Source organism: Somniosus microcephalus, chromosome 7 (genome assembly GCF_052327205.1).
Source record: "Somniosus microcephalus isolate GS21.2 chromosome 7, FLI_Smic_1.0, whole genome shotgun sequence".
NCBI classification, from domain to species: Eukaryota; Metazoa; Chordata; class Chondrichthyes; order Squaliformes; family Somniosidae; genus Somniosus; species Somniosus microcephalus.
Window position 1 is genome coordinate 260,771,383 of NC_140993.1, and position 27,441 is coordinate 260,798,823.

General features: G+C 42.4%; 1 protein-coding gene across 2 annotated transcripts in view; it reads left to right on the forward strand.

Moving 5' to 3' along the window:
* atad2 (ATPase family AAA domain containing 2) overlaps positions 1-27,441 on the forward strand; it is an 80,937-nt gene that overhangs the window by 20,838 nt on the left and 32,658 nt on the right. For both annotated transcript variants that reach the window (XM_085993672.1, XM_085993671.1), the window contains exons 7-17: positions 816-935; positions 4,774-4,888; positions 5,336-5,446; positions 12,213-12,321; positions 15,656-15,771; positions 17,375-17,549; positions 19,026-19,114; positions 20,132-20,291; positions 23,304-23,394; positions 23,552-23,857; positions 26,993-27,122. In XM_085993672.1, coding sequence (XP_085849798.1) covers positions 816-935; positions 4,774-4,888; positions 5,336-5,446; positions 12,213-12,321; positions 15,656-15,771; positions 17,375-17,549; positions 19,026-19,114; positions 20,132-20,291; positions 23,304-23,394; positions 23,552-23,857; positions 26,993-27,122 — 1,522 coding nt within the window. The remainder of the gene's footprint in view (positions 1-815; positions 936-4,773; positions 4,889-5,335; positions 5,447-12,212; positions 12,322-15,655; positions 15,772-17,374; positions 17,550-19,025; positions 19,115-20,131; positions 20,292-23,303; positions 23,395-23,551; positions 23,858-26,992; positions 27,123-27,441) is intronic.

The following is a 27,441-nucleotide window of genomic DNA, read 5'->3' on the forward strand; positions in this document are numbered from 1 at the left end:
CATCCATGCCTTTACCACCTCTAGAGTTGACTATTCCAATGCACTCCTGGCCGGCCTTCCTATTTCTACCCTCCGTAAACTTGAGATCATCCGAAACTCTGCCAACCCGTGTGCTAACTCGCACCAAGTCCCGCGCACCCATTTCCCCTGTGCATGCTGACCTACATTGACTCCCAGTTAAGCAACACCTCGATTTTAAAATTCTCATCCTTGTTTTCAAATCACTCCATGACTTCGCCCTTCCTTATCTCTGCAATCTCCTCCAGCCCTATAATCCTCCTAGACCTCTGCACTCTGCCTATTCTGGCCTTTTGATTGGTGGCCGTGCCTTCAGCTGCCTGGGTCCTAAGCTCTGGAATTCTCTGCCTCGCCACTTTTTCCTCCTTTTAAGATGCTCCTTAAAACCTACCTCTTTGACCAAGCTTTTGGTCACCTGTCCTAATATGTGGCTCGGTGTCAATTTTATTTTTTTGATAAAACTCCTGTGAAGCGCCTTGGGATGTTTTATTATGTTAAAGGTGCTATATGAATATTTGTTGTTGTACTAACTTTGTGAAATTGGATAAAAATCTATCCTTAGATACCTGAATTTCTTATTAGCATACTTAAATGGAAGAAGCCGTACCATTCCTTTCCGACATTCCTTGATAGGAGCATGAGCTCATGTTTTCTCCCAGTTGATTTCGTAGCCTGATATGATGAAGGAATCAGCCAGGTCAAGAAGCTATGGTACTGAGGAATGAGTGCGTGGTATGTTCCCCCCCACCATCCAAGTTGAATTAACAAATAATTATTTCCCAAACCTGTAACTATAGAGTTATCTGAGGAAGAGGAGGCTGAAGATAGAGAAGATGAGGATGGTGAGGAGGATACTCAAAAGCGCTATTATTTACGTCAGAGGAAAGCTGCTGTGCAATGCCAAGCTCCATGTGAAGGTATAACTGCTTTTTATTTGATGTGATCCAACCCAAGTCTGTTTGTGCTCCTTTAAAAAAAAAAAAAACTCCTTTTTTCTTGCTCCTTTGAGAACATGTTAATATTTACATTCCCTTTTGTTTGGCTTCTTGCTTCCGGACCTTTGATACTCTCTTGAGCTGGCTGCTGGGATGTACATGAAAATAGTAAATCAGTGACTCCCTCTGATTGATTTATATTTTAATGTATCGGTTTCCCCGCTGCCCCCCAAAAAGAAAAGGGTAGTGACGGGCCTTTTTGCAGGTCATTATCTTCTTACTCTGGAAATTGTGGGGCGGAGCGGCTGAATTCTGTTGGCACTATTGTCAGGGTCTCCTGTTTTCCAGGGCAAGGAGAGATGAAGGCTGATCTGGATGAAATGTTTTGACTTGTTATACGGCAAGTTTTCAGAGGTGGCACAAATACTGATGATACTGTGTAGGGTTGCAAAGGGGTGGAAAGTTTCCGGTAAATTTCTGGAAATTTTCCACGGGAAGTTTAGCTTGGGAATTTTGCCCAAAAAAGCACATGCTAGCATAATATTGTTTTTTTTGTATTTCTTTCTTTTTTTTCCCCACAGGTCCTCTCTCAAAATTACTAACAGAGATGGAATCTTAATTATTAAGGAATTTCTTAATCAATATATGTTTATCTTCTTACTTGGCTTGTTTTAATAATTACAAGTTATGTGTGTGACTGTGAACAAATGTGTCCTGATTGGTTGGATGAGTGGATGAGCGATTAGCTCCCTCTATTTGTAATATTTGCATATCAAATTGTGATTGGCCTGCAGGCATCTGTAAGACTGCTATAGTTTTTTTAAGATCCAGGTTAGGGGTCCTGAGGGAAGTCATTTTGTTTTCTGCTGATGTTGTGATGATGCAGTAAGTAAATCAGACTTTATACCAAATAAACCAGTTGTTGAACTCTGTTGTCCTTCAATTTAAAATATACAAAATAATACACTATTGGTGATGTAGCGTCGTGTGTGTACAGGTCATGCTTCCATCACATGGAGCATCAGCAAAAATGTACTCACCCTGTTGCAATCGTGCTGATCGACCGCAGTTCGACACAGAGATGAATGCCCTTTATTTCTCTGCATAGAACAATGCCACGTTTACCGTCGGATGTGTGGAAGCATTTTACCCCAGGCATTAAAGATGGAAAGACTGTGTACATGTGCAAACACTGTAGAAAGCCATATGTAAAGAATGCCACAAAGATGCAGCAGCATTTATTCAAATGCAACAACTTCACTCAAAGCTCACAGCAGTCAGCCCAGAGTTCCTCTGCTTCCATTCAAGAAGATGATGGTTCTCATTCAGCATCAGGCTCCTTATCATCAGCAACTCCTGGCCCACTTGGAAGGTTCTTTGATACAATGGATAACCATAGCCAGAAGAATGCAGATGAGTGCCTTGCTCGAGCTGTATATGCAACAGGCTCACCCCTCATGCTCACAGCCAATGGGTACTGGAAGAGATTTTTCAATGTTATTCGCTCTGCATACTGCCCTCCCACCAGACATGCTTTGTCTACTTATTTGCTGGAGGCTGAGTATAACAGAGTCCAAGGAAAGCTCAACGAAACGATAGCGATAACGATAACTAAGAGCACAGACACGAAGGACAACAGACACACAGGCACATACATTGCTGATGAGCTGAAAGCGGTCATCAACGATCTTGGATCACAAAAGGTCTTTGCAGTAGTTACTGACAATGCTGCGAATATGAAGGCTGCTTGGGCTCAAGTGGAGGAGGCCTACCCTCATATTACGTCTATTGGGTGCGCAGCTCATGGGCTTAACCTGCTCCTCAAGGACATCATGGGTTTGAGAACCATGGAAGCACTGTACAAGAGAGCCAAGCAAGTTGTTAAGTATGTCAGGGGAAAACAGGTAGTTGCAGCAACCTACAACTCCAAGCAAATGACAAAGAACAAGAACACCACACTGAAGCTGCCCAACAACACTAGATGGGGTGGTGTTGTCATAATGTACAACAGCCTTCTGGAGGGTAAGGAGTCGCTGCAAGAAATGGCAATATCCCAGTCTGGGGATATGGAAACCACCATCAAGAAAATACTGCTGGATGATGTGTTTTGGGAGAGAGTGGTTAGCAGCCTTAAACTACTCTCACCAGTAACATCTGCAATTGCTCAGATTGAAGGAGATGACGCTGTCTTGTCAGATGTTCTCAGGCTTTTTACTGATTTAAAAGAACAAATCAGCATTGCCCTACCCACATCCCTGCTGCTCAAAGCAGAGGAGAAGGCAATTGTTCAATTCATACAGACGCGTCAAGAATTTTGTGTCAAGCCGATTCATGCTGCAGCATACATGCTGGACCCAAAGCATGTTGGGAGACCAATACTTTCTGGAGATCAGATCAACAGCGCTTACAGTGTGATTTCTACCCTCTCACACCATCTCAATCTGGATGTGGGCAAAGTTCTGGGAAGTCTGGCAAAGTTCTCTACCAAGCAAGGTCTTTGGAATGGGATATGGGAATCATGCAAGCATATCAGTGCACATACCTGGTGGAAGGGACTTTGTGCATCTGAGGCCCTGTCACCTATTGCATCGGTGATACTCCAAATCCCACCTTCATCAGCGGCCTCTGAACGAAACTGGTCACTTTTTGGGAATACGCATACAAAGGTGCGCAACAGGCTGACTAACAAGAGAGTGGAGAAACTGGTGGCTATCCGGGCGAACCTACAACTTATTGAGCCAGATACAGAAGTGTCCACCACACAGCTAGACACTGACACAGAGGAGGAAATGGACACGCCAGAGCCAGAGAATCAGGAGGAGCAATGAGGAGCAGAAGACTCATGAGTAGAAGACTCAAAGGGACAAAATAAGGACAAATTACAGGCTAAATAAGCTGACGCTCTTTTTATTTTATTTTAGATGGGTCTTTTTTGTGGGGGTTCAATAAAGTTCAAAATTATAACCTAAATAAAGTTTTGAAAGCCTGTTTTTATTTGTATGGAACAGTATGTCTATTTTGACGACAAAGATAATATAAGGGTCAGAGACAAAAACCATCAGTGTGCAAAAAACCTCAAAATTCCCGAAAATTCCCATGGAAAGTTTCCTCTTTTAAAAATTCCCAGAATTTTGCAACCCTAATACTGTGTCATGTTAGTTACCTCGGGCATCTATTTTAGTTATTGTTTCTCTGCCCAACTCTAGCAAGTGGGTTACTGGGGTTTGTAGCATCATTATCTTGGCCTGCTTTTTACAGCCATAGGTTTAAACTTTATAAACTGATTTCATTTTAGACTGTTGCAGCAGACGTGCACACTCGCGCATATACACATGCGCGTACATGCGCACACAAGCTCGCGCGTATACACATGCATACATACGAGCCTGCCTGCGTGCGTACTCCCGCACACGCACTTATACCATACTGCATCTTTATGTGTAGCCCAAGCCTAACAATGACCCTGTTTAGCAGTAAAATTGCACTCTAGAATTTAGGTAGGATTCACACTGCATTTCCCCTCAATCTGAAGGACAAAATGTATCGAAGGTTAAACCACCTTTTATACAACCTAAAATTTCTGATAGAAATACAGATAATGGCTGGATCTTGCAATTAAAGGTGAAATGCTCTGTTTATTCTATGGAATAGCATCTGTTTGTAAAAGCTGTGTGATCCTGCAAAGTCTCATTTTTGGCTTTTACGGGTATGAAATTACAGACTAATAGTCTTGTACAATGTGTTTGGGAAAACCTTCAGTCTGCTCTGTACATATTGGAAGAGTCGAATGAGATTTCTTCAATTATGTTCTTTGTACCAGAACCCGAAGGAAAAGACACTATATTTTATCATGGCCCAGCTTCTCCTGTAAGACGAAGATTTCGATTTGGTACTCCTGGCTCTCGCAGTCCTTACAGCAAGAGAAAAATCACCAGGTTTGTAATGAAAGTATAACCTGCAATCTATTTAGAATAAAATATTAGACCATGGTTAACTGCCTCTCGTAGTAATAGGGTTCAAGGAACTTGTAATGAAAATAATTGATTTGTTTTTCATCTGCTTGATCCCAAACAAATATCTTGCCAATTAAACACTTTATATGGTGTTGTAAAGCTACATTACTTTGCATTAGTGTTTTCTAACTATGCAGCTCTGTCATGTAAAGACTAGGAATTGTAACTATTGGCATCAACTTGATTCCTAGTCTTTTTAGAAATTCTGAAGACTTGTCCCATAGTCTCTGAAAAGATGGCAAATGCTCTTGCACTTGCTGGCTTAATCAACAGAAGATTAAAAAAAAAAGAAATGTCAAAGCTTTAAAACATGAGTGCTACGTGTAGAACTTTAAGCAAATATGTTCACAGAATATTTTCTTCTTTAAGGCGAAGACATGCAATACACAGCAGTGATTCTACCTCCTCTTCCTCATCCTCTGACGAGGAGGGGCATTTTGAGAGAAGAAAAAACAAAACTAGGAACCGAGCACTTTTGAGGTACGTCAAAAAAACTTTCTATAGTACAGTTCACAACCTCCGAACGTCCAAAAGTGCTTTATAGCTAATGAAGTACTTTTGAAGTGTAGTCACTGTAGGAAGTGCGGCAACCAATTTGCACACAGCAAGCTCCCACAACAGAAATGTGATTATGACCAGATCATCTCATTGTGCTGTGGATTGAGGGATCAATATTGTCCAGGACACCAGGGTTAACTCCCCTGCTCTTCTTCCAAATAGTGGCCATGGGATCGTTTACGTCCACCTGAGAGTAGACGGCCTCAGTTTAACGTCTCATCCAAAAGACGGCACCTCCGACAGTGCAGCAGTCCCTCAGTACTGCACTGGAGTGTCGTCCTGGATTTTTGTGCTCAAGTCCCTGGAGTGGGACTGGAACCCACAACTTTCTGACTCAGGCGAGAGTGCTACCCACTGAGCCCTGGCTGACACAAGTTTTGGAAATAGCGACATGTTAAATGGAGGATCATTTTGTGTAAAGTGTATGGGCTCGAATTTCCAAGCTCCTGTGGAGGTGGGAGTGGGGGGGGGAAATTGCAGAATCTGGGGGGCATGAACCCTACCTGCCCCCATGCCCATTTCCCAGGAGGCGGGTACCCGACCTGTGCTGGGAGCCGCCTCCCCGAGGTGGGAAGGGGATTAGTGCCAATTAACTGCTTGTTAACGGGCAGTTTTTAGCCTAATCCCTATTTTTAGCCCTGAAGTGTGGGCTGCCCGACGGCTCCAAACCACGCCAAGTTAGCGAGGCGGACCATCGGGCTGAAGGGCTTGGAGGGTTCGAGATGTCCGGTGTTCAGGTGAGTGATGGGTGCATGAGTGCAGAAGTAAGTGTGTTTGGTGTGTGTAAAGTGTTTAAATAAGTTTTACTTACCTTTACTTACTAATGCAGGCTTCCTTCCTTTAGGTCTCGGGAGTCCCTCATCTCACCGGCACAGAAAGCAGAATGGCCGCGAGCTGTCAAAAATTGCAGCATTCTGCTTTCTGTTCTGGAGAGATTTCTAACTGAGTCTGTGGAGAAGGACTCAAGTTAGAAGTCAGACTGTCAGTGTTTGACAGCTTCACAGAGCTGTCAAATGCTGATATTTCATTTGTCAAAAGCTCTTGACAGATGAAATGTCAATCTGTGACGTCACCTGTAACCGGGTGTCCCTTAATTGGCCTGCTGAGCCCGCTGGGCGGGCTTAATAAGGTCAATCAAGGGAAAATCGCGTGGGTTGGCCACAAGTCGATGGAGGCGGGACTACAACCCGACAAGTGGGAGTCCCGCCTCCATCACATCCCCATTGACAAAATTCAGCCCTGTGTCTTTTCTTTGTTTTTTAAAGTCCCAGGGCACTTCATTGCATATTTTGTAGAGTATGGTATTTTCAAAAAAATGCTAGCTTTGCAGTTAGTTGGGTGTGGGGAGGGAAGAGAAATGAAAAACCTCTTGGAGTAAGTTAAGTTCCACTTGGGTTAAAATCTATTTTGCTAGCCTTTCACTTAGTATTCATCTACAACTCCTATCTGCTGTAACAGTTTGAACTATTATTCTAAATAGTATGAGTTTAGTGCCAATGTGATGTTTACCGGTGGAAGTATAGCTTGCTTTTCCCAGTATCTGTCCTTGCATGTTTTTAATTGGTACGTGTGAGAAATGCCATGCTTTGTGCTGAACTTTTTAGACTGATTATTTAAATGTAGTTGGAACTAAAGGTGGGATGTTGCACTTTATGATGTCATTCGGTTCTTTTTTTAGAAAAACATGCATCATAACTGTAGGACTTTGTTGTTTGAATATAAATTAGTCCTGTTACTGCTGGCAGTAAAGTGAATAATGTAGAAGAAGTGGTTCAGAGGATGATGGGTTGAAGTAATGTTAATATGCAGTGAAGAAAACCGTTTTAAATTGAGATGAGGTTTGTCATTTTTATGTAAAACTGATGGATACACTGGAGTTGGAAGAAGGTAATGGTTTCTGGTGAGTGCTCTGTGGGGATTTGCTTATTAGTAACAGGTCAAAGAGTTAACGTTGCTTGTAATTCTATGTTGCTTGTAATTCTGTGTTGTTTAGCAGAAATTGTTGTGCAGGGTTTTCATTTTGTGGAAAGTTCCTGTATTAACGGCTGGAAATGAGCACACCTGCCCAGGCTTAAGTTAGAGAACAGGAGGACTGAGACGGGGAGGAATAGAGAGCAAAGGACAGATGAGAATTTCCAGTCCAAGCAAGAAAAGCATAATTGCAAAATGATTGCTTTGCGGGGCCATAAAAATGATGGGAAGTTGAGAGAAAGTTCCGTGAAGACAGAACCAAGTGAAGAAGACTGACCGCTTTTTTTCATGGCTTGTTCAGAGGCAACGTAAAATCTCTGCAGGCAAGCCAACACTTCAAAAAATCATTGAATAAAGACTATCTAATTAAATAAAATAAGACAGGGCTCGGATATGTCAGGGCAGGTTGTATGTCTGGACTGCAGTATGTGGGAGTTTGTGGACAGCGAGATTGTCCCGAGCGAACACGCCTGCAGGAGATCTCTCCATCTCGAATCTCTCCAGCTCAGAATCATTGAGTTGGAGTGCGAGTTGGAGACATTCCGACACACAAGGGAGGGGGAGGAATTTCTGGACAGTTCTATCCAGAATGCAGTCACACCCCAGAGGAAAGCAGGTTCAAGAAGGGGTGGTATGACTGCTAGGGAGCCAGGTAGTGGGGATTTAGGAGAGGTTGAGAAGGAGGTCCCGCAGACACTGGTCCTGTCCAACAGGTACGAAGTACTCTCTACTTATGAGGACAAGGAGAAAGACTGCAGGGAGGACAGCCACAATGTAGACCAAGGCACTGTGGCTCAGAAGGCTGTCCAAGGGAAGGGAAGAGCAGAATAGAAATGTGATAGGGAACTCTATAATTAGGGGGATTGATAGCATCCTCTGCAGCCAAGAACAAGAATCCCGAAGGGTGTGTTGCCAGGGTAAGGGATATCTCAGTGGCTGGTGAGGAACTTGGAAAGGGAGGAGGTATATCCAATTGTCGTGGTCCATGTTGGAACAAATGGCATAGGTAGGGACAGGGAGGAGGTCTTGCTGAAAGAGTATCAGGAGTTAAGCTCTAAATTAAATTAAAAAGCAGGACCTCGAGGCTAATAATCTCTGGATTATTGCTCGAGTCATGTGCAAATTGGCATAGAAGCAGACAGATCAGGAGAATTAACATGTGGCTCAAGGGCTGGTGTGGGAAAGAGGGGTTCCTTTTCATGGGGCACTGGCACCAGTTCTGGGACAGGAAGGAGCTGTACCGATGAGACGGGCTCCACCTGAACCAGGATGGGACCCGTGTCCTAGCTGAAAGGGTAAATAGGGAGGTGGCAAAGGCTTTAAACAAGCAAGATGGGGGGAGGGATCTACCAAAAATGTAACCAGCCTAAATATAAACAAAACAGGAAAAGAGAGCATAGGAAAGAATAAAGTAAGGGAGGACATTGATGGCAAGGGAATAAATAGAGTTATAGAACAGGAGTCTAAAAAGATGGTTAAACATCGTGAGAAGAAATCCTGTTAAACTGTCTGTACAGCAATGCACACAGTGTCCGTAATAAAACGGGAGCTGGAGGCAATCATGCATTGCGAGGAACCAGACATAGTAGGGATTACTGAGACCTGGCTACAGAAAAATCAGGACTGGGAATTAAACATTGCAGAGTATAACATATTTAGAAAAGATAGGGAGGGCAAAAGGGGAGGTGAGCTGTAGTTATTAGAGATAACATAATGGCAGTAGAAAAACATGACGCAGCTATCAGCAAGACAAAAATAGAATCCATATGGATAGAGATGAAAGACAATAAAGGATCAATCACACTAATGGGTGTAGTCTACAGATGACCTAATATTGAAAGGGAAGTGGAGGAAGAAATATGCAGACAAATTAGGGAAATGAGTAAAAAAACAAAGGAAGGTTGGGATGGGAATAGGACCATTAAGAGATAGACAGGATAATACCACGGGTAACGATAGAGAGATGGCAGAAATATTAAAAAAATAATTTTGCTTCAGTATTTACCAGGAGATAGAAGAGGTGGACATGACATTGGATGATGAGATAAGTGCATTTAAAATAAAAAGAGGGGATATATTAAATAAACTAATCAAATGCAAAGACGATAAAACCCCTGGTCTGGAGGAATTGCATCCACGCATTTTAAAAGAATCTAGGGAAGAGATAGCAGAGGGCATTACTACACATTTAATAATTCGTTAGAAAAAGGTGTGATGCCAGAGGACTGGTGGATAACTAACATAATACCTATATTTAAGAAGGGGGATAGAACATGTCCAGGGAATTATAAACCAGTCAGCTTAACATCGGTGGTAGGAAAAATAATGGAATCCCTACTAAGAAAAAATAGAAGAACATCTAGAAACCAAAAACATAGTCATGAGTAGTCATCATGGATTTCAAAAGGGAAAGTCTTGCTTGACCAACCTCATTGAATTTTTTGAAGAGGTAACAGAGAGTAGACAATGGTAATGCAGTAGATGTAATTTATCTAGATTTTCAAAAAGCCTTTGATAAGGTACCCCATAATAGACTGATGAATAAGGTCAGAGAATGCGGAGTCAGGGGACAAGTAGCAGAATGGATAGCTAGCTGGCTTCAAGACAGAAAGCAGAGAGTGGGAGTAAAGGGTAGCTATTCACAGTGGCAGAAGGTGGGTAGTGGTGTCCCACAAGGATCAGTGCTGGGACCACTGTTGTTCACAATTTATATTAACAATTTAGACTTTGGAATCAAAAACATAATTTCTAAATTTGCGGATGGCACCAAATTGGGGGGGATAGTCAATACTGAGGAGGACTGCAACAAATTACAGGAGGACATTAATAAACTTGCAGGATGAGCAAATAATTAGCAAATGAAGTTCAGCACAGATAAATGTGAGGCATTACATTTTGGTAGGAAGAATAGGGAGGTCACTTATCACTTGGAGGGTGCGAGTCTAGGTGGGGTAGAGGAACAAAGGGATCTCGGAGTACAAATACACAAATCACTAAAGGTTGCGCCACAGGTTAGCAAGGCCATAAAAAAGCAAACCAAGCACTAGGGTTTATTTCTAGAGGGATAGAATTGAAAAGTAAGGAAGTTATGCTAATCCTGTATCGAACCTTGGTTCAACCACACTTGGAGTACTGCGTACAGTTCTGGTCGCCATATTATAAAAAGGATATAGAGGCACTGGAGAGGGTGCAGAGAAGATTTACAAGGATGATACCAGAAATGTGAGGGTATACATTTTAAGGAAAGGATGAACAGGCTGGGTCTCTTTTCTCTTGAAAAAAGAAGGCTGAGGGGTGACCTAATAGAGGTCTTTAAAATTATGAAAGGTTTTGATAGTGTGGATACAGAGAGAATGTTTCCACTTGTGGGGAAGAGCATAACTAGAGGCCATCAATATAAGATAGTCACCAAGAAATCCAATAGGGAATTCGGAAGAAACCTCTTTACCCAAAGAGTGGGGAGAATGTGGAACTCGCTACCACAGGGAGTGGTTGAAGCGAATAGTATAGATGCATTTAAGGGGAGGCTGGACAAGCATATGAGGGAGAGGGGAATAGAGGGTTATACTGGTAGAGTTAGATAGGGAAAGGCGGGAGGAGGCTCGAGTGGAGCATAAACACCGGCATGGACTGGTTGGGCCGAATGGCCTGTTTTATGCCGGATATCCTATGTAATCCTCCTATGTAATATGTTAGATTCCACATCTATCCTGAGGGTCACCTGCCCCTCCATTTCTAATCTCTGTTGAAAAGAAAAACGCTTACTCACTGATCTCCGCTCTGTCCGTGTGTTCATACTGTTTGCTCACCACTCTGATATCTAAGGTGCACAGAATTTAAAAAAAGATTTTACTTACCTGATCCACTTGTCTTTGTTCTCTAAATGGAAGCCTTCTTAAAATGACAATCTCGCCCTTCATCCAGCTTGGATTTGTCTTTTCATTCTTCTAAATGCTTCTGACAGAAATATCCTGGAGATTTTGCTCAATTGATGTATGCCTTTATATGTCACTGGAATGGCAACGTCTAGGAGGTGTCATCTACTGAGTTTATTTTTCTCATCATTAGGCAAAAGGACATTTATGCAGTATTAAAAGGCAAAATACGGCGGATGCTGGAAATCTGATCTATAAACTGGAAATGCTCAGCAGGTCAGGCAGCATCTGAGGAGAGGGACTCTATAATCTCCAGCACCTGCTGCAAGCATAAATCCCCCGCATACCTTTAAATCTGTGGAGAGAATATTTCAGAATTTAAAAAACATCAACTCCGTTTCTCTCTCCACAGTTGCTGCCTGACCTGCTGAGTATTTCCAGCATTTTCTGTTTATATTTATGCAGTACAGATGTTTCAATTACCAAAAAAATGATGAAATAGATAACATATTTGTTCCCTGAGTCGCACAGCTAAACTAGGAATTATATGTGCATACTATCGGTATTTGGCGATTTATCTGAGTGCTTTGAGGGCAGGCTCTCTTTCGTGTACCCCCCCCCCGCCCTCAAAAAAAAACCCCAACTCTGCTTCTCTACAGCAGAATAAGATAGACAAGACACTGTCCTGGTAGTTCACTAGTGTACTATTTTGCCACGTTGTTTGAATAGTTCACCCTTCTAAGATTATCTGTGTAATCAATTGTTTACTGTTACATATACAAATGTGAGAAAGCACACTTTTGTTTACAATCCCACTGTTAAAATTGTTTTATATTTTCTAGATGTCTGCCACTGAATGTCAGGAAAGATGACGTGAAAGGAATTCACAAAGATCGGATGAAAATAGGTGCTAGCCTGGCAGATGTGGATCCAATGCAAATTGACACTTCTGTAAGTTAAGGAAATTTGGGCTTCTTCCTCAGATCTTAATTATTTTCACCCCTTCATTTCTGCCACTAATAATAAATATGGAGCAGATCAACCACCAAATGTTGTCAAGTTAAAAGCTCTGTAGGAATTGAAGGCTATCACCTTGCTATGATGGGAATAGCTGTTAATCCATTGCTATTTCATGGTCACTTCTTTATTTGCACCGAAGTACCAGTAACTGCAAAGGTTTCTTGTCATCTATGGCAAATTTGCAGTTGTATAACTTGTTTGCCGAGGCTTCTTGTAGTTTCCTTCAAGCTCAAACTGTTGACATAGGGGCACGTACTGACTTCTCCCAAGAAAGTCACAGCCCCACTGCCTCAATTTTGTCTGCTGGTTTTCAGTTTCCGTCTCTGAACTAGGTATCACAGTCTCCGAATAAGGGGTCGGCCATTTAGGACTGAGATGAAGAGAAACTTCTTCACTCGGTTGTGAATCTTTGGAATTCTCTACCCCAGAGGGCTCTGGATGCTCCATCTTTGAGTATATTCAAGGCTGAGATAGATTTTTGGACTCGTGGAGAATCAAGGAATATGGGGATCGGGTGGGAAAGTGGAGTTGATGCAGAAGTTCAGCCATGATCTTATTGAATTACAGAGCAGGCTCAAGGGGCCATATGGCCTACTCCTGCTCCTGTTTCTTAATGTATTTTCTTGGATAGGTGATATGATGTGCACAGTGGCCCATTAGAACTTGTGGGCATTTCAAGCAAAGAAGCAAGCCGTTGTGCGGCTGCAGCCACATTGTTGACTTGAGCCCTGTATTACAGATTCGGATGATTGGGTCTTACATAAGAGATACGGCACAGAAACAGGCCATTCGGTCCAACCAATCCATGCTGGAGTTTATGCTCCACACGAGCCTCCTCCCGTCTCTCCTCATCTAAGTATCAGCATAACCCTCTATTCTCTTCTCCCTTATATGCTTGTTTAGCCTCCCCTTAAATGCATCTATACTTTTTGCTTCAACCACTCTTTAATCTGAAGGAAAGAGGTGGCTTCATCTTTATTGGTAGGGATGAGTCGGGACTGAAGTTCAGTGGTTTGATGATCCTGTAGAATTTTGAAGCAATAACTTTTCATTGCACTCTTAATTAGGCATCCCAATGAAACTATAAGAATGAGTGAATAGGACACTTACTTCTCACTCCACAAGTGAGGTTAGGGCCATGAGCTTTCCTTAAACTTCTCGGCTACCAAACTAAAACAAGCTCGCCACCTCAGGATCTAGGGATAGGGCGGGAAGGTGGAGTTGAGGTAGAAGATCAGCCATGATGTTTGTGAATGGTAGAGCAGGCTCGACCCGCCATATAGCCTACTCTTGCTCCTATTTTTTAAGTTCTTATGAGAGGATAATGGGAATGTTTCCCCTTAATTACTGGAGTTATTGGCATTTAAAGCAGTTAGGGAAGAATTGCATGAATGGGGCATCAAATGTATTACTTTCAATCCTTTCCACTTTTATATTTAGTTCAGCGGTCAGTTGGAAATTTTGACAGTATCTATTTTTTGGTCAAAGAGTTTAGACTCCTTTTCTTCCATTTTCTCCACTTCCTGACTTTGCCCCCACCTGCATGAGGGTCTTTGCAGGAATCCCCCTGGCTGTCCTTTTTTAGTTTTCCTTTTCTTCCCCAACAACCCCCCAACACCCGGGTCATTGACATTGAGGTTCATTGTAGTCTCTTTTTGTTACCCTGGTTGTGAGCTAACTTGGTATAGAGCAGGATTGAAACCTTCCAGGTTGGCTGTGTAGATGGTGCATTTTACCCACAGCCATCAGAAACTTCAGTTGCTCTATCTTGATCCCTTCCTTGGAGCTTGATTCTGGTTGCAGAATGGCTGAACACAGAACTCATTAGGGCTCAATTGGCATAGCTTGGTATCATTTCCTCCTGGGAAAGGGAGATGTGTTTCTAGTCTTTCTGGCATTGGATGGACGACTTTGGATATAAAGCAGTAATCTTCCTCATAGTGGGGAGTTTCTTGACCGTTTACACCAAAGGTTAGAATTTGCCCTTGGTTGGCTAGATTACAGATTTGTAGATTTGTACCACAGGTTCTGTGTTGATTTATGCTTTAATGGGGTCCTTGATGGAGTATCTGAAATGCAAAACTTTTTTTGATTCAAAGTTTAATTGGTGTTATGAAGGTTAAGGAGAGATTTAATAGAGGCATTCAAAATCATGAAGGGGTTTTGATAGAAGAAAGACAGACTTGCATTTATATAGCACCTTTCACAACTACCAGACCTCCCAAAGCACTTTACAGCCAATGAAGTACTTTTTTGAAGTGTAGTCACTGTTGTAATGTAGGAAATAAGGAGAAACTGTTTCCAGTGGCAGAAGGGTCGGGTAACCAGAGGACACATTTAAAGTAATTGGCAAAAGAGCCAGAGGTGAGATGAGGAGAAATCTTTTTGTGCAGTGCGTTATGATCTGGAAGGCACTGCCTGAAGGGGTGGTGGAAGCAGATTCAAAAGGGAATTGGCTATATAATTGAAGGGGAGAAAATTTGCAGTGCTATGGGGAAAAGAGCAAGAGGAGTGGGACTAGTTGGATAGCTCTTTCAAAGAGCCGGCTCAAGCTAGGGTGGGCTGAATGGCCTGTGGTGTAAGATTCTATGTGGTTAACACGTGGACCACAGACCAATCGACAACAATGAAGGCTCACCATCATAATATTACAGACATTAAACTTTTATATATACAGAAAAGGTTTTATACTGACGATACTGCTTTCCTCTTCTGCACTGTCGTGCAGTGCCAACTGTTTCAGATGCAGTTATCAAAGTAATACACAGTATTTGCTTATTTAATGAAATATCTATTGGCTGTCAATTTCACAAAAAAGCAGATGAAGTACCGGTTTTGTAAAGCGTAGTGCTGTCTGGAAGCCACGTTTTATCACGTGCCCAGAAGTATTACTGTGCACTTGCTTCTGATATGTTTATGGGGATCTGCAGTTTTCAAATCCTATTGCATTCTGACAAGTTTGATGGCATGAGCCCCACGCCCAGTAGGATACATTGTTATATTTGGCAGAATCCGCTCAACAGCCATGTCGGATTCACTTTTTATTAACTTGGCAGTGCAAAGTGGGCAAAAGAAGGCAGGTATACTGTAATCGGAACTGTATAGCATGAATGGGGGAAGTATAAAGGGTACGTAGATAACGTCAATCCAGTTTATTCTAGTTTACAGATATTTGGGAGGAAAGCATATGTAGGAAAAATGCATGTAGATAAAATCTTAGTATTACTTGTTAAAAGTGGCATTTGTTTCTGTTATATATTCTTAGGTTCGTTTCAGTAGTGTGGGTGGACTTTCAAACCATATTGCTGCATTGAAGGAGATGGTGGTTTTTCCATTGCTTTACCCTGAAGTGTTTGAGAGGTTTAAGATTCAGCCTCCAAGGTACAGGAAGGCCATTTTGATTATCAATTTAAATAATGCTGTTTTATGGGTCCATTGGGGACTGAGGTGGTTAATTGAAATGTGGGGTCAGTATGTTAAAGGATAACAAAAAATACAAATTGTATATTGGGTTTTAATTAAAGTTTTATGCTTAGCTTGAGATCTTGCTGCACTTACCTATGCTGTGCTAATCTGTAAACTGCATAACTGTCTGTTTTGTCTGTTAAAGTGTAGGAAAGTCCTGTATTTACTGTTGCTATCTGATCTCCCCATTGGTGTTGCTCATGGGTAGTCGGAGGTCTGGAACATAATTATGCTGTTTAGCTACTAACATAGTCTGTCCTTTTTAAGTCTATTGCTGTTAATGGGCAAATCCAGCTGATCGTGAAGTGCTGCTGTCATATAGAGCGGAAGTTAAATTGCTCACAAATTCTGAGCTCCAGCTCAATGCTTGAATTTTTCAAAAATTGTTTTTGCATCTGTAACAAAGTGTAATGCGTGCATGCTCGATACAAGATGCTTTCTGTGCTAAAGCATCTGCTGTGGTGTTGCTCATGGAAAGTCCGGTGATGATGCTGTGCTATTCAAACAGCATTATAACATCAACTTGCATTTATGTAGCACCTTTAACCTAGTAAAACATCCCAAAGCACTTCACAGGTGCGTTACCAAACAAAATTTGACACCGAGCCACATAAGGAGATATTCGGACAGGTGACCAAAAGCTTTGATCAAAGAGGTAAGTTTTAAGGAGCATCTTAAAGGAGGAGAGAGGTGATTAGGGAGGGAATTCCAGAACTTAGTGCCGATACAGCTGCCAATAGTGGGGCGAAGGAAATTGGGGATACACAAGAGGACGGAATTGAAGGAGCACGGAGATCTCCGAGTTGTAGGGCTGGAGGAGATTACAGAGATGGGGAGGGGCGAGGCTATGGAGTGATCGGAATCCAACGATGAGAATTTTACATTTGAAGTGTTGCCGAACCTGGAGCCAATGTCAGTCAGCGAGCACAGGGGTGATGGGTGAACTGGGCTCAGTGAGTTAGGATATAGGCAGCAGAGTTTTGGATGAGCTGAAGTTTACAGAGTAAGCACGTTGCATTATTCTGCTATTGAGGTGGAGCTGAATCCCTTTAAGGCCACAAGGTTTAATTGTTGAGTAAACAGACTCTGTCCTTCAGAGTTTAATTGTTTGTTTGGAATGCATCCGTATCCCGCTTCAGCTCAGACCCGCACAACATTTATAAATGATTTGGAATCTTAACAAAATGAATGTCTGCATGGATATAGAGAATAACCAATGAAACGCAATCAAACTAAATAATGAAGTTAAAATGTTCAAGAAAAGCTTTGGGAAATATGTTTATAATTCCCTCTAGTTCTCTTTCAACCATAAGCAAAGCTAATTTGAGTCGTATGTTGTTTCCTTATTCAATGTCGGCAATGATCTGCAGTTAACTTACAGGAGGTGTGCTACCGTGGGTAGGACTGAATCGATCAGAACTGAACTAATTGTCACTTTAAAATGTCTTCCTTTGTAAACATTTCAGCATGCAAAAAAAAAAGTGTTATTTTAAAAATTAGTTCATCTTTCAATTTTTAGAGGCTGCTTATTCTATGGCCCTCCTGGTACAGGGAAGACACTTGTTGCCAGAGCCCTGGCCAATGAGTGCAGCCAGGGAGAACGGAGGGTGTCCTTCTTCATGCGAAAGGGTGCAGACTGCCTCAGTAAATGGGTAGGAGAATCTGAACGACAGTTAAGGTTACTTTTTGATCAGGTAACTAGAAAATTTGGTCCTTTTTTTTACATTGTGATGTTTATGCATTTAAATGTGTTTCAAAAAAATTAAAACCTACAGATTTTTGAGCTGCTAACTAGCTCATTAAAAAATAAATAGATCTTTTACACACAGTAATGCGCTACGTGCATTTAGGACAGCACTTATCCAGCGAGGCAGGTAGCCTTTAAATCCATTGATGCAAAAAGGGCAAGCTCCTGTCGCACCTCTACAGATTAGATAAGGTCCGAGGCCCAATTTTGTGCCGGCCTCGGGCCTCCTGGTTCAGGCTTGCGTTGGCGGCTGTGTCACCTTAAAACCGAGCACCGGTGACTTCCCGCCCCATCGTCTTTGCCTATTCACTCAAAATCCTTCATTTTTAAAAACCTCTATTAAATCTAAACCTTCTCTGTTCCAGTGAAAATAGTCCCAATATCTTCAGCCTCTCCTCATAACTAGTTTCCTAGTTTGCAGTGTCAGCCGTAGCTCAGTTGGTAGTACTCTCGTCTGAGTCAGTAGCTTGTGGGTTCGATTCCCATTCCAAGCTGCACTGTCGGAGGTGCCTTCTTTCGGATGAGACGTTAAACCGAGGCCCCGTCTGCTCTCTCGGGTGGACGTAAAAGATCCCATGGCACTATTTCGAAGAACAGCAGGGGCGTTATCCCTGGTGTGCTGGCCAATATTTATCCTTCAATCAACATCCCAGAAACAGATTATCTGGTCATTATCACATTGCTGTGAGCAAATTGGCTGCTGTGTTTCCTACATTACAACAGGGATGTCCTAAGGTCATGAAAGGCAAGTCTTTCTTTTTATCCTTGGCATCATCCTTATAAATCTACACAGTACGCTCTCTGTGGCTTCAATGCCCTTCTATAATGGGGTGCCTAAAACTACACATTTGTGGCCTAAGCACAGATTGCATTTATAAAACCCAAAATGCTATTGGCCTTTTTATTTACCTGCTCACTCACTTTCAGAGAATTATGTATTTTAATCCCTTGGGTCTCTCTGTATCCGCACCTTTCAGCATATAGCCGTTGAATATATACTCCTATTACCTGGTTTTATCCCCAAAATTTATTACATCGCACTTTTCCACATAAAATTGCGTTTGTCACCTGTCTGCTCATTCCGTTAAACTGTGTGTGTCCTCTCGCTGTTTGTGCAAACCCCCTATTTTCTGTCACCAGCAAATTGCTATATTGTATTCTCAGTGCCCAAGTTCAAATCATCATCTCTATATACCTCTAGGACAAAAGTGGATCCAGAACTGGACCCTGGGGTATACCGTTTCCAACTGTTCTCCATTCCAAGCATTTTCATTTTTCTTCTATTGTAATTGATTTCAAACAGTTTATTTTGTGTTGTCTATAAAATGCCTCATTGTAAAGACAGCTGAGATGGTACTTAATCTAACTGGGTTTAAATTATTTTGAGAAGAAAGTTTGATGCATATAACTTTTTTTTTTATAGGCCTATCTTATGCGTCCTTCAATTATTTTCTTTGATGAAGTAGATGGCTTGGCCCCTGTTCGCTCCAGCAGGCAGGATCAGATACACAGGTAAGGATGCAAAGAGGTTTTTTTTATAAACCGGATTAAGTACTTTGCATTGTTATTAGTATGGCGACCTGATGCCAGTTAAAATTCAGTACATTAGTAACCCCATCTTGTTACTTGATATCATGTATCTGAACTGGAATGGACCTGCTGAAGTTGGGGATCTCTTCCCTGTAAAATTCTTAGAGGGCTTGACCGGGTAGCTGCTGAGGGGATGTTTTCTCCTGGCTGGAGAGTCTAAAACTAGGGTCCCTAGTCTCAGGATGAGGGGTTGGCCATTTAGGGCTGATATGAGGAGGAATTTCTTCACTCCAGAGGGTGGTGAATCTTTGGGATTCTCTGTCCCAGAGGGCTGTGGTTGCTCAATCGTTGAGTATATTCAAGGCTGAGCTCGATAGATTTTTGGACATCAAGGGATATGGGGATAGGGTGGGGAAATGGTGTTGAGGCAGATGATCAGCCATGATCTCATTGAATGGCGGAGCAGGCCTACTCCTACTCCTTTTTATGTTCTTGTATGAAAAAGTTCAATTGTTTTTAGTTGCATATTTCAAAGAAAAGGAGTATATTAGTAATATACTCCTGTTTTCATTAAGTTTTTCCATATTTAGATGTTTATTTTCCCATTTTTGTCCCTTACCCTATTTCACCAAGTTCAGTTTGTGTTCTTTTTCTTTCGGTCAAAAGTAGGACCTCGTTATTCACCAAGAAAAGAATGTAGAGCACGATGATCAATTTGATCATAAATTTCTGTGGGATTGTCCAGATAGTATTTTTTTTAATGGATTTATGGGGAACCCTTGATGAGCACTTTTTTCCTAGATTTTAATTTGGTTTTTGTACAGAAACGCCAACTTCAAATTCTGCATTTTTATGATTGTGATTTTTATTGATTAAACCCAAAACCTTGATTCCCCTGGTTATACGCTTCTATACTTAAGTCTTGGCTTGAATTATAGTGCTTATATATTTTTACTCTGCCTGCTGTGATGAAATTTTAATGTTCTAAGTGTTCTTCAGTTCTATAGTTTCTACTTTGCTTGCACTAATGGATGGGCTGGATAGCAGAGGTGAGATTGTGGTGATAGGAGCAACAAACAGACTGGATTCCATTGATCCTGCTTTACGAAGACCTGGACGATTTGACAGGGAATTTCTTTTTGGCCTCCCAGACAAAGATGTAAGTGTGTGGCTTGCTCTATTTGCAAGTTAGCTTGGCTAATGGATTAATATAAAGCTAGTAACTTTCTGATTATTGAAATGGGAGGATTAAGAACATAAGAAACAGGAGCAGGAGTAGGCCATTTGGCCCTTTTGAGCCTGCTCCGCCATTCAGTAAGATCATGGCTGATCTTCTAACTCATCACCACTTTCCTGCACTATCCCCATATCACTTGATTCCCTTAATATTCAAAAATCTATCGATCTCTCTCTTGAATATACTCAACGACTGAGTCTCCACAGCCCTCCGGGGTAGAGAATTCCAAAGATTCACCACCCTCTTGAGTGAAGAAATTTCTCCTCATCTCAATCCTAAATGGCCAACCCCTTATTCTGAGACTGTGACCCCCCTGGTTCTAGACTCCCCAGCCAGGGGAAACATCCTCCCTGCATCTACCCTGTCAAGCCCTGTAAGAATTTTGTATGTTTCAATGAGATCACCTCTCATTCTTCTAAACTCTAGAGAATATAGGCCTAGCCTACTCAATCTCTCCTCATAGGACAATCCTCCCATCCCATGAATCAATCTCGTGAACCTTCGTTGCACTCCCTCAATGGCAAGTATATCCTTCCTTAGGTAAGGAGACCAAAACTGTACACAATACTCCAGGTGTGGTCTCACCAGGGCCCTATATAATTGCAGTAAGATGTCTTTACTGTTATATTCAAATCCTCTTGTAATAAAGGCCAACATACCATTTGCTTTCCTAATTGCTTGCTGTACCTGCATGTTAACTTTCAGTGATTCGTGTACAAGGACACCCAGGTCCCTCTGAACACCAACATTTCCCAATCTCCATTTAAAAAAAAAATCTCTGCTTTTCTATTTTTCCTACCAAAGTGGATAAGTTCACATTTCTCCACATTATATTCCATTTGCCATGTTCTTGCCCATTCACTTAGCCTGTCTATATCCCCTTGAAGCCTCTTGCATCCTCCTCATAACTTACATTCTCATCTAGCTTTGTATCATCAGCAAATTTGGATATACAGGTCCACAATCCCTTATCCGAAACCCTTGGGGCCAGATGTGTTTCGGAATTCGGAATTTTTCAGATTTCAGAACCATAGGGGTATCTGCAGCTCTTTTTGACATTTTCACAGTGAAATTAAACTCAAAATCACAAAATAACAAAAAGTATCAGAGAGCAGCAGACGCACGTGTGACTGGTAGCAGCGCTGAGACACAACTGACGCCTCACACCTGCGTGGGTCAAGCATCGGCCGCGTCGGGTCATGTTTGGTGCCACTTGGGTCATGTCGTGCACACGAGTAATGCTCCACGAAAAAACTTTCGGTTTTCAGAGCTTTTCGAATTGCGGATAAGGGGTTGTGGACCTGTATTACATTTGGTCTCCTCATCCAATTCGTTGATGTAGATTGTGAATAGCTGAGGCCCAAGCACTGATCCTTGCGGTACCGCACTAGTTACAGCCTGCCAACCCGAAAATGACCCGTTTATTGCTACTCTCTGTTTTCTGTCCATTAACCAATCCTCAATCCATGCTAGTATATTACCCCAATCCCATGAGCCCTAATTTTGTTTAACAACCTCTTGTGTGGTACCTTATCGAATGCCTTCTGAAAATCCAAATACACTACATCCACTGGTTCCCCCTTATCTATTCCGCTAGTTACAACCTCAAAGAACTCCCAACAGATAACTATTTCCCTTTCATAAATCCGTGTTGACTCTGCCCAATCCTATTATTATTTTCTAAGTGCCCTGTTACCACATCCTTGATAATAGATTCTAGCATTTTCCCTACTACTGATGTCAGGCTAACTGGTCTAGTTCCCAGTTTTCTCTCCCTCTTTTCTTAAATAGTGGGGTTATATTTGCTACCTTCCAATCTGCGGGAACCATTCTAGAATCTATGGAACTTTGGAAAATGACAACCAATGCATCCACTATCTCTATAGCCACCTCTTTCAAAACCCTAGGATGTAGGCCATCAGGTCCAGGGGATTTATTGGCTTTCAGTCCCATTAATTTCTCCAGTACTAATTTTTTTACTAATACTAAAGTTTATTAGTATATTTTGGCAAGACAACCATGTGCAGTTTCTCTCAACTGCTCTAAGTTTATTTTTTGGAGTCTGTCAATGTCACTCGGCATTTATGGCAGAGAGCCATGCTACTGGCCAAATCCCCAGATCTTTACCAATGCTACCCTTTGGCTAGCTTGATTATGGTAATGATAGCACTTGACCTATGTTTTCCAAAATCTTTAGTTGACTTGTGCAGAATTTCATTTGAAGAGAACTTGATTTTCACAGCGTGCTGGAGGAAAGGGAAGTTTTATTCCAGCGTGTGCACCTAACAGGGATTGATGGGCTGTGCACCATTGATTGCTGGTCATGGGCAAGGCATTAAACATAGAAACATAGAAGATAGGAGCAGGAGTAGGCCATTCGGCCCTTCGAGCCTGCTCCGCCATTCAACGAGATCATGGCTGATCATCCAAACCCTAGCACCCGGTCCCTACACCGACAGCCATCCCACCCAAGCCCTATCCCCGTAACCCCACGTATTTAATCCCCCCTAACACTTAAGGGTCAATTTTTTATCATGGCCAATCAACCTAACCCGCACATCTTTGGACATACAAACCATTGTATGGAAGCAGTTTCTGTTTTACCTCTAGTGTCAATATACACTTTTTAGTTTATTTGTGTTTGCGTCATTCACTGTGTTCTTGTGTGGCACCGATTTTAGTTTTATCCTGTTATAAAATTACTGTTTTTCTTAAACTGCTGTAATCCAGAGCCATGTTGGTGTCTAAATCACAACCCCCACTTTTCAGGTCATACAAACATATGCATTAGGTTCTTGGAGTAATTGAAAACAATGCTATTTGCAGAAGTATAAAGTCAGTTTTCACTAGAAATGGCGTATGAGTTGTCTACCAGTGCATTCATGAAATTGTTCTGTGTTTGTGTCTTCTGACCCTTTTCCAATTTGCTTGTAGGCCCGTAAAGAGATTCTAAAGATCCATACCAGGGACTGGAATCCAAAGTTATCAGATGCATTTCTCCAAGAACTGGCAGAAAAGTGTGTAGGTAAGCAATCTGGTACAGTGGATAACTGAAGAATAAACTGGATATGTACACTTGTCCACAATCTTAAATATTATGTGTGTGGTTAGAAGAATTTATCTAATTGAACAATACTGCTTAATATGTGAGCATTAGCTAACCAATCTGTTTTGTTCCATAGGTTACTGTGGTGCTGATATTAAATCTGTCTGCGCTGAAGCAGCACTGTGTGCCTTGCGCCGCCGTTACCCCCAGATTTACGTCACCAATGAGAAATTGCAACTAGATGTATCTTCCATCAACATCATAGCGCGAGATTTTGTGATGGCCATGCAGAAGATCGTGCCTGCTTCTCAGCGCATGGTGGCCTCGGCTGGTCAAGCGCTGTCGTTTATTGTCAGACCGCTCCTGGAGAACACCTTCTGTAAAATTCTGGAGGCATTAAAAAAGATTTTCCCACACGCAGAGCAAGATTTTAAAAAGAATGGTAAGACTGGTGAGAATTACATAGAATTTACAGCACCGAAACAGGCCATTCGGCCCAACTGGTCTGTGCCGGTGTTTATGCTCCACACGAGTCTCCTCCCGCCCTACATCATCTCACTGTATCCACATATCCTTCTATTCCTTTCTCCCTCATGCTTATCTAGCTTCCCCTTAAATGCATCTGCTATTCACCTCAACCACTTGTGGTAGGAAGTTTCACATTCTAACCATTCTCTGAGTAAAGAGATAAACCATTTTGATTATTTCAGTCATGAACAGTCTTTATAATTCAGTTGGGCTTGCAATGTGCTGATTTATGCCTTTTATTCATGAAATAAACCCAGTAATATAACTAGTTCTGCTACTATCGAGGTTATTAAGTAGCTGTACAGTGCTCAAGTATAAATGTTGTCTTGGTTTTGTGGGTTTAAGCTTTGTGCTGGTGAGGTAAGGGATATTTGTTAACTGAAGATTTTTCCATTTTTGGCACTTGGCATCAAGTACTGCAAGCTAAGATACAGCAAGAGCAGATGCAGAATAAAATGCTCGCTCTGCTCTACCTCATGATTTGCTTTCAGCTCCACCTCAGGAGCAGCTCTAATGCACCAGTATGAACTTTTCACCACCTGCACCAGCCATCTGTGTGTGGTCTTTGAGTGAGATTGTCATTTCTGTGCATATTGCCAAAATGGGTTTCATGTAGGATTGTTGCAGCTGGTCCCTTCAATCCATGTTGGATTGAGATCCAGAATTTCAGAGGTGAAATGACAGCATATTAACTTGCTGCCCACCCAAACATAGAGGTTAAAGATGAAGCAAAGGCTTGGGAATGCATCATGGGGCAGCAGATGTGCCTTCCAGGCAAGCTCTGTTCATTTTTAATGGAAGGCAGTGTTTCAAACTGCACTGGAAACTCGTCTGCAGGTGTGAGTTGGGGAAAATAGCTCCCATCTGTGTGTATAACAGCCATTAGTAGCTTTTCCTCCCCTTGGGTATTGTTTTTGTTTCCACTGAACATTAATAGTATTTCTTCAATATAGGTGAGGTTATTATGTATGCTGCCGGTGTCAATTGTATGCAGATCAGTATAGCTTTTTTACAGTTCCAACTCTTTTTAAAGTAATTTTATCCCTTTTTGAATTGCAACCACCCCTGCTATTAAAACTCCATGGCCTAGAAATTCAGTGGCCTGCGCCACTAGTTTGCGCCCAAAGAGGGCTTTTGCGCCACTGTGCAAACCTACCACGATATTTAGCGGGGCGCTAATGGCGGCGTTAGCCATTAGCGCTGTGCCGCCACCGATGACGTCATCGGTGTGCGCAGCGCCCCGCTGGCCATATTTGGTTGCTGCCGCCTCGCCCGCGCCGGCCGCAAACAGCGACCGGTACACGGGGCCCACCTGTGCCGGTACTGGGGCGAGTTAAGGTGGAGGTGCAGCCGGCCGCTTTTTCGGCGGCCGACTGCCCGCACCTCCTTCCCCGGCCTCCTACACCCCCCCCCCCCCCCCCCCCCGCAGCATTGCCGGCTGTTTCCAGAGAGCCCGGCACTTCTCCTTGGTGCCGGGCTCATTTGCCGGCACTCGCGAGCGGGGATCGCGCTGTTGCAGGCACCTCCCCCTTAAGAATGAGAGGAAGGCCTGCAGTACCGCAGGCTGCCGTGCCGCAGTGGGTGGCGCTGCGGCACTTTACACGCCGATATTCAGTTTCAGCGCCCCAAGCGGGGCGCCGAAACCCTTGTTTAGCGGCCGGCTTCCACTTGGGGCGCTGAAACTGAATTTCCCGCTGGCGCAAGTGGCTCCGCGCGCAGCGGTAATTCCGGCGCCTAGGCGAGCTGGGCGCCCCTATCTGAATTTCTAGTCCCATTTACCATATGGGGTGATATTAGCAACAGTATTTTTTAAATTCATTCTCGGGATGTGGGCGTCACTGGCAAGGCCAACATTTATTCCCTATCTCTAGATGCCGTGACAACTGAGTGGCTTGCTAGGCCACTTTGGAGGGCACTTAAGAGTCAACATGGTGTGGGACTGGAGTCACATAGGCCAGACCGGGTAAGGACGGCAGTGCAACAGTTGGATTTTTACGACAATCTGGTAGCTTCATGGTCACTTTTATTGATGCCAGCTTTTTATTCCCAGATTTTATTTAACTGAATCCAAATTCTCAAACTGCTGTAGTGGGATTTGAACTTGTGTTCTCTGGTTTACTAGTCCAGTAATGTTGTATAACCACTACAGTGAGAATAGACTGGCAGTAAAAGGAAACCTACCAGTGTCCAGAGAAGCTCTATATAGGTAAATGGTGGTGAAAACTTTTCACTATCTAATATGGTGGGGTGGGGGGCAGCTGCAGGGGACAGCCACATTTTCTTTTGCTATCTACAACAGTTTATAGTGATCCTGGCTCAAAAAGCAGGATTCCAATTTGTGCCTCAGACTTCACTCCCTCCAAAGTCAGAGGCATCGACAATTATACTTTAAACCTGCCTCAATTTTAGCACTGCAAGATTTATGCTGTAAATAGGATGCCAAGCTCTTTAAAATCATGGACATTCTCGGACAGGAGGGGGCCAGTTGTGCCTAGGCTGCTGCTGGTTCTTGGGAAGTCTCCACTCTGTTGTTTCCCTATATCCTGTAAAATTCTTCATTTTGAAGTAATTATGCAATTTTCTTTCTATTGATGTTCTAGTCTCTACCTCAATTGTCACTTCTGGCAAAATATTCCACGTTCTAATCCTCTGTGAAAAAAGTGCTCTTAACTACTTCATTCTTTCCCTCCCAGGCATCACTAATTAAAAATGGAATGTTATTCTACCTGTTTCAAGTGTTTTATGCTATCCATAGCCACCTATCGGTCTATTTGTAGTTTAATCCAATAATTATGATCTCCCTTTTGATGAGAGTTTTTTTTTAAATGGGAAAGCTACTGACTCCCTCATTTCTAAATATGTGAATGTATAACAGCCCGTTAAAGTATTGAGCTAATAACTGGGAGAATATTCATTCACACCCATCTCCACTTTCCACTCCGGCTGATGGCTATCGCCAGGTAGTTCTTTGGTTATTAGTAACTTTTAATAGCCTCGTGTGCTCCCTAAAATCATTTGAACATAACTGATGTGATTTCTCCTTAACCAGATGGAATAAGTCATATACTAAATGATGGCATCTACAGTGATGATGAAGGTCCATCTGTTTTTGAAATTGGACCACTTCAGAAATCAGCCAGTAAGCAGGGACATAATGGGTCCTTCCTCTGTTACACCAGGTAAGAACATTTCCGTTATATTCTGTAGAATATCTTCCGCACAGGAATTGAATGTACAGGTAGTGGATGGAACCACATGTGGGTTTTCTCGGTCTATGATTTTTCTCTTGGCCGCACCACTTGAGAGGGGTTACAAAATTGGAAGGCCTCGGGAGTTGGCTCACAAATGGTGCAAAAATAGTTTTTGGAGACTTAGTGAGAACGTGAGAGACTTGTATTTAAAAAGAAGGAAATGGAAGTAAATATAACTAACTAAAACTTACAGAATGTTCAGTATTTAAAGCTTTAACCAATATATGTTGTCAAAATTTTAGTAGTA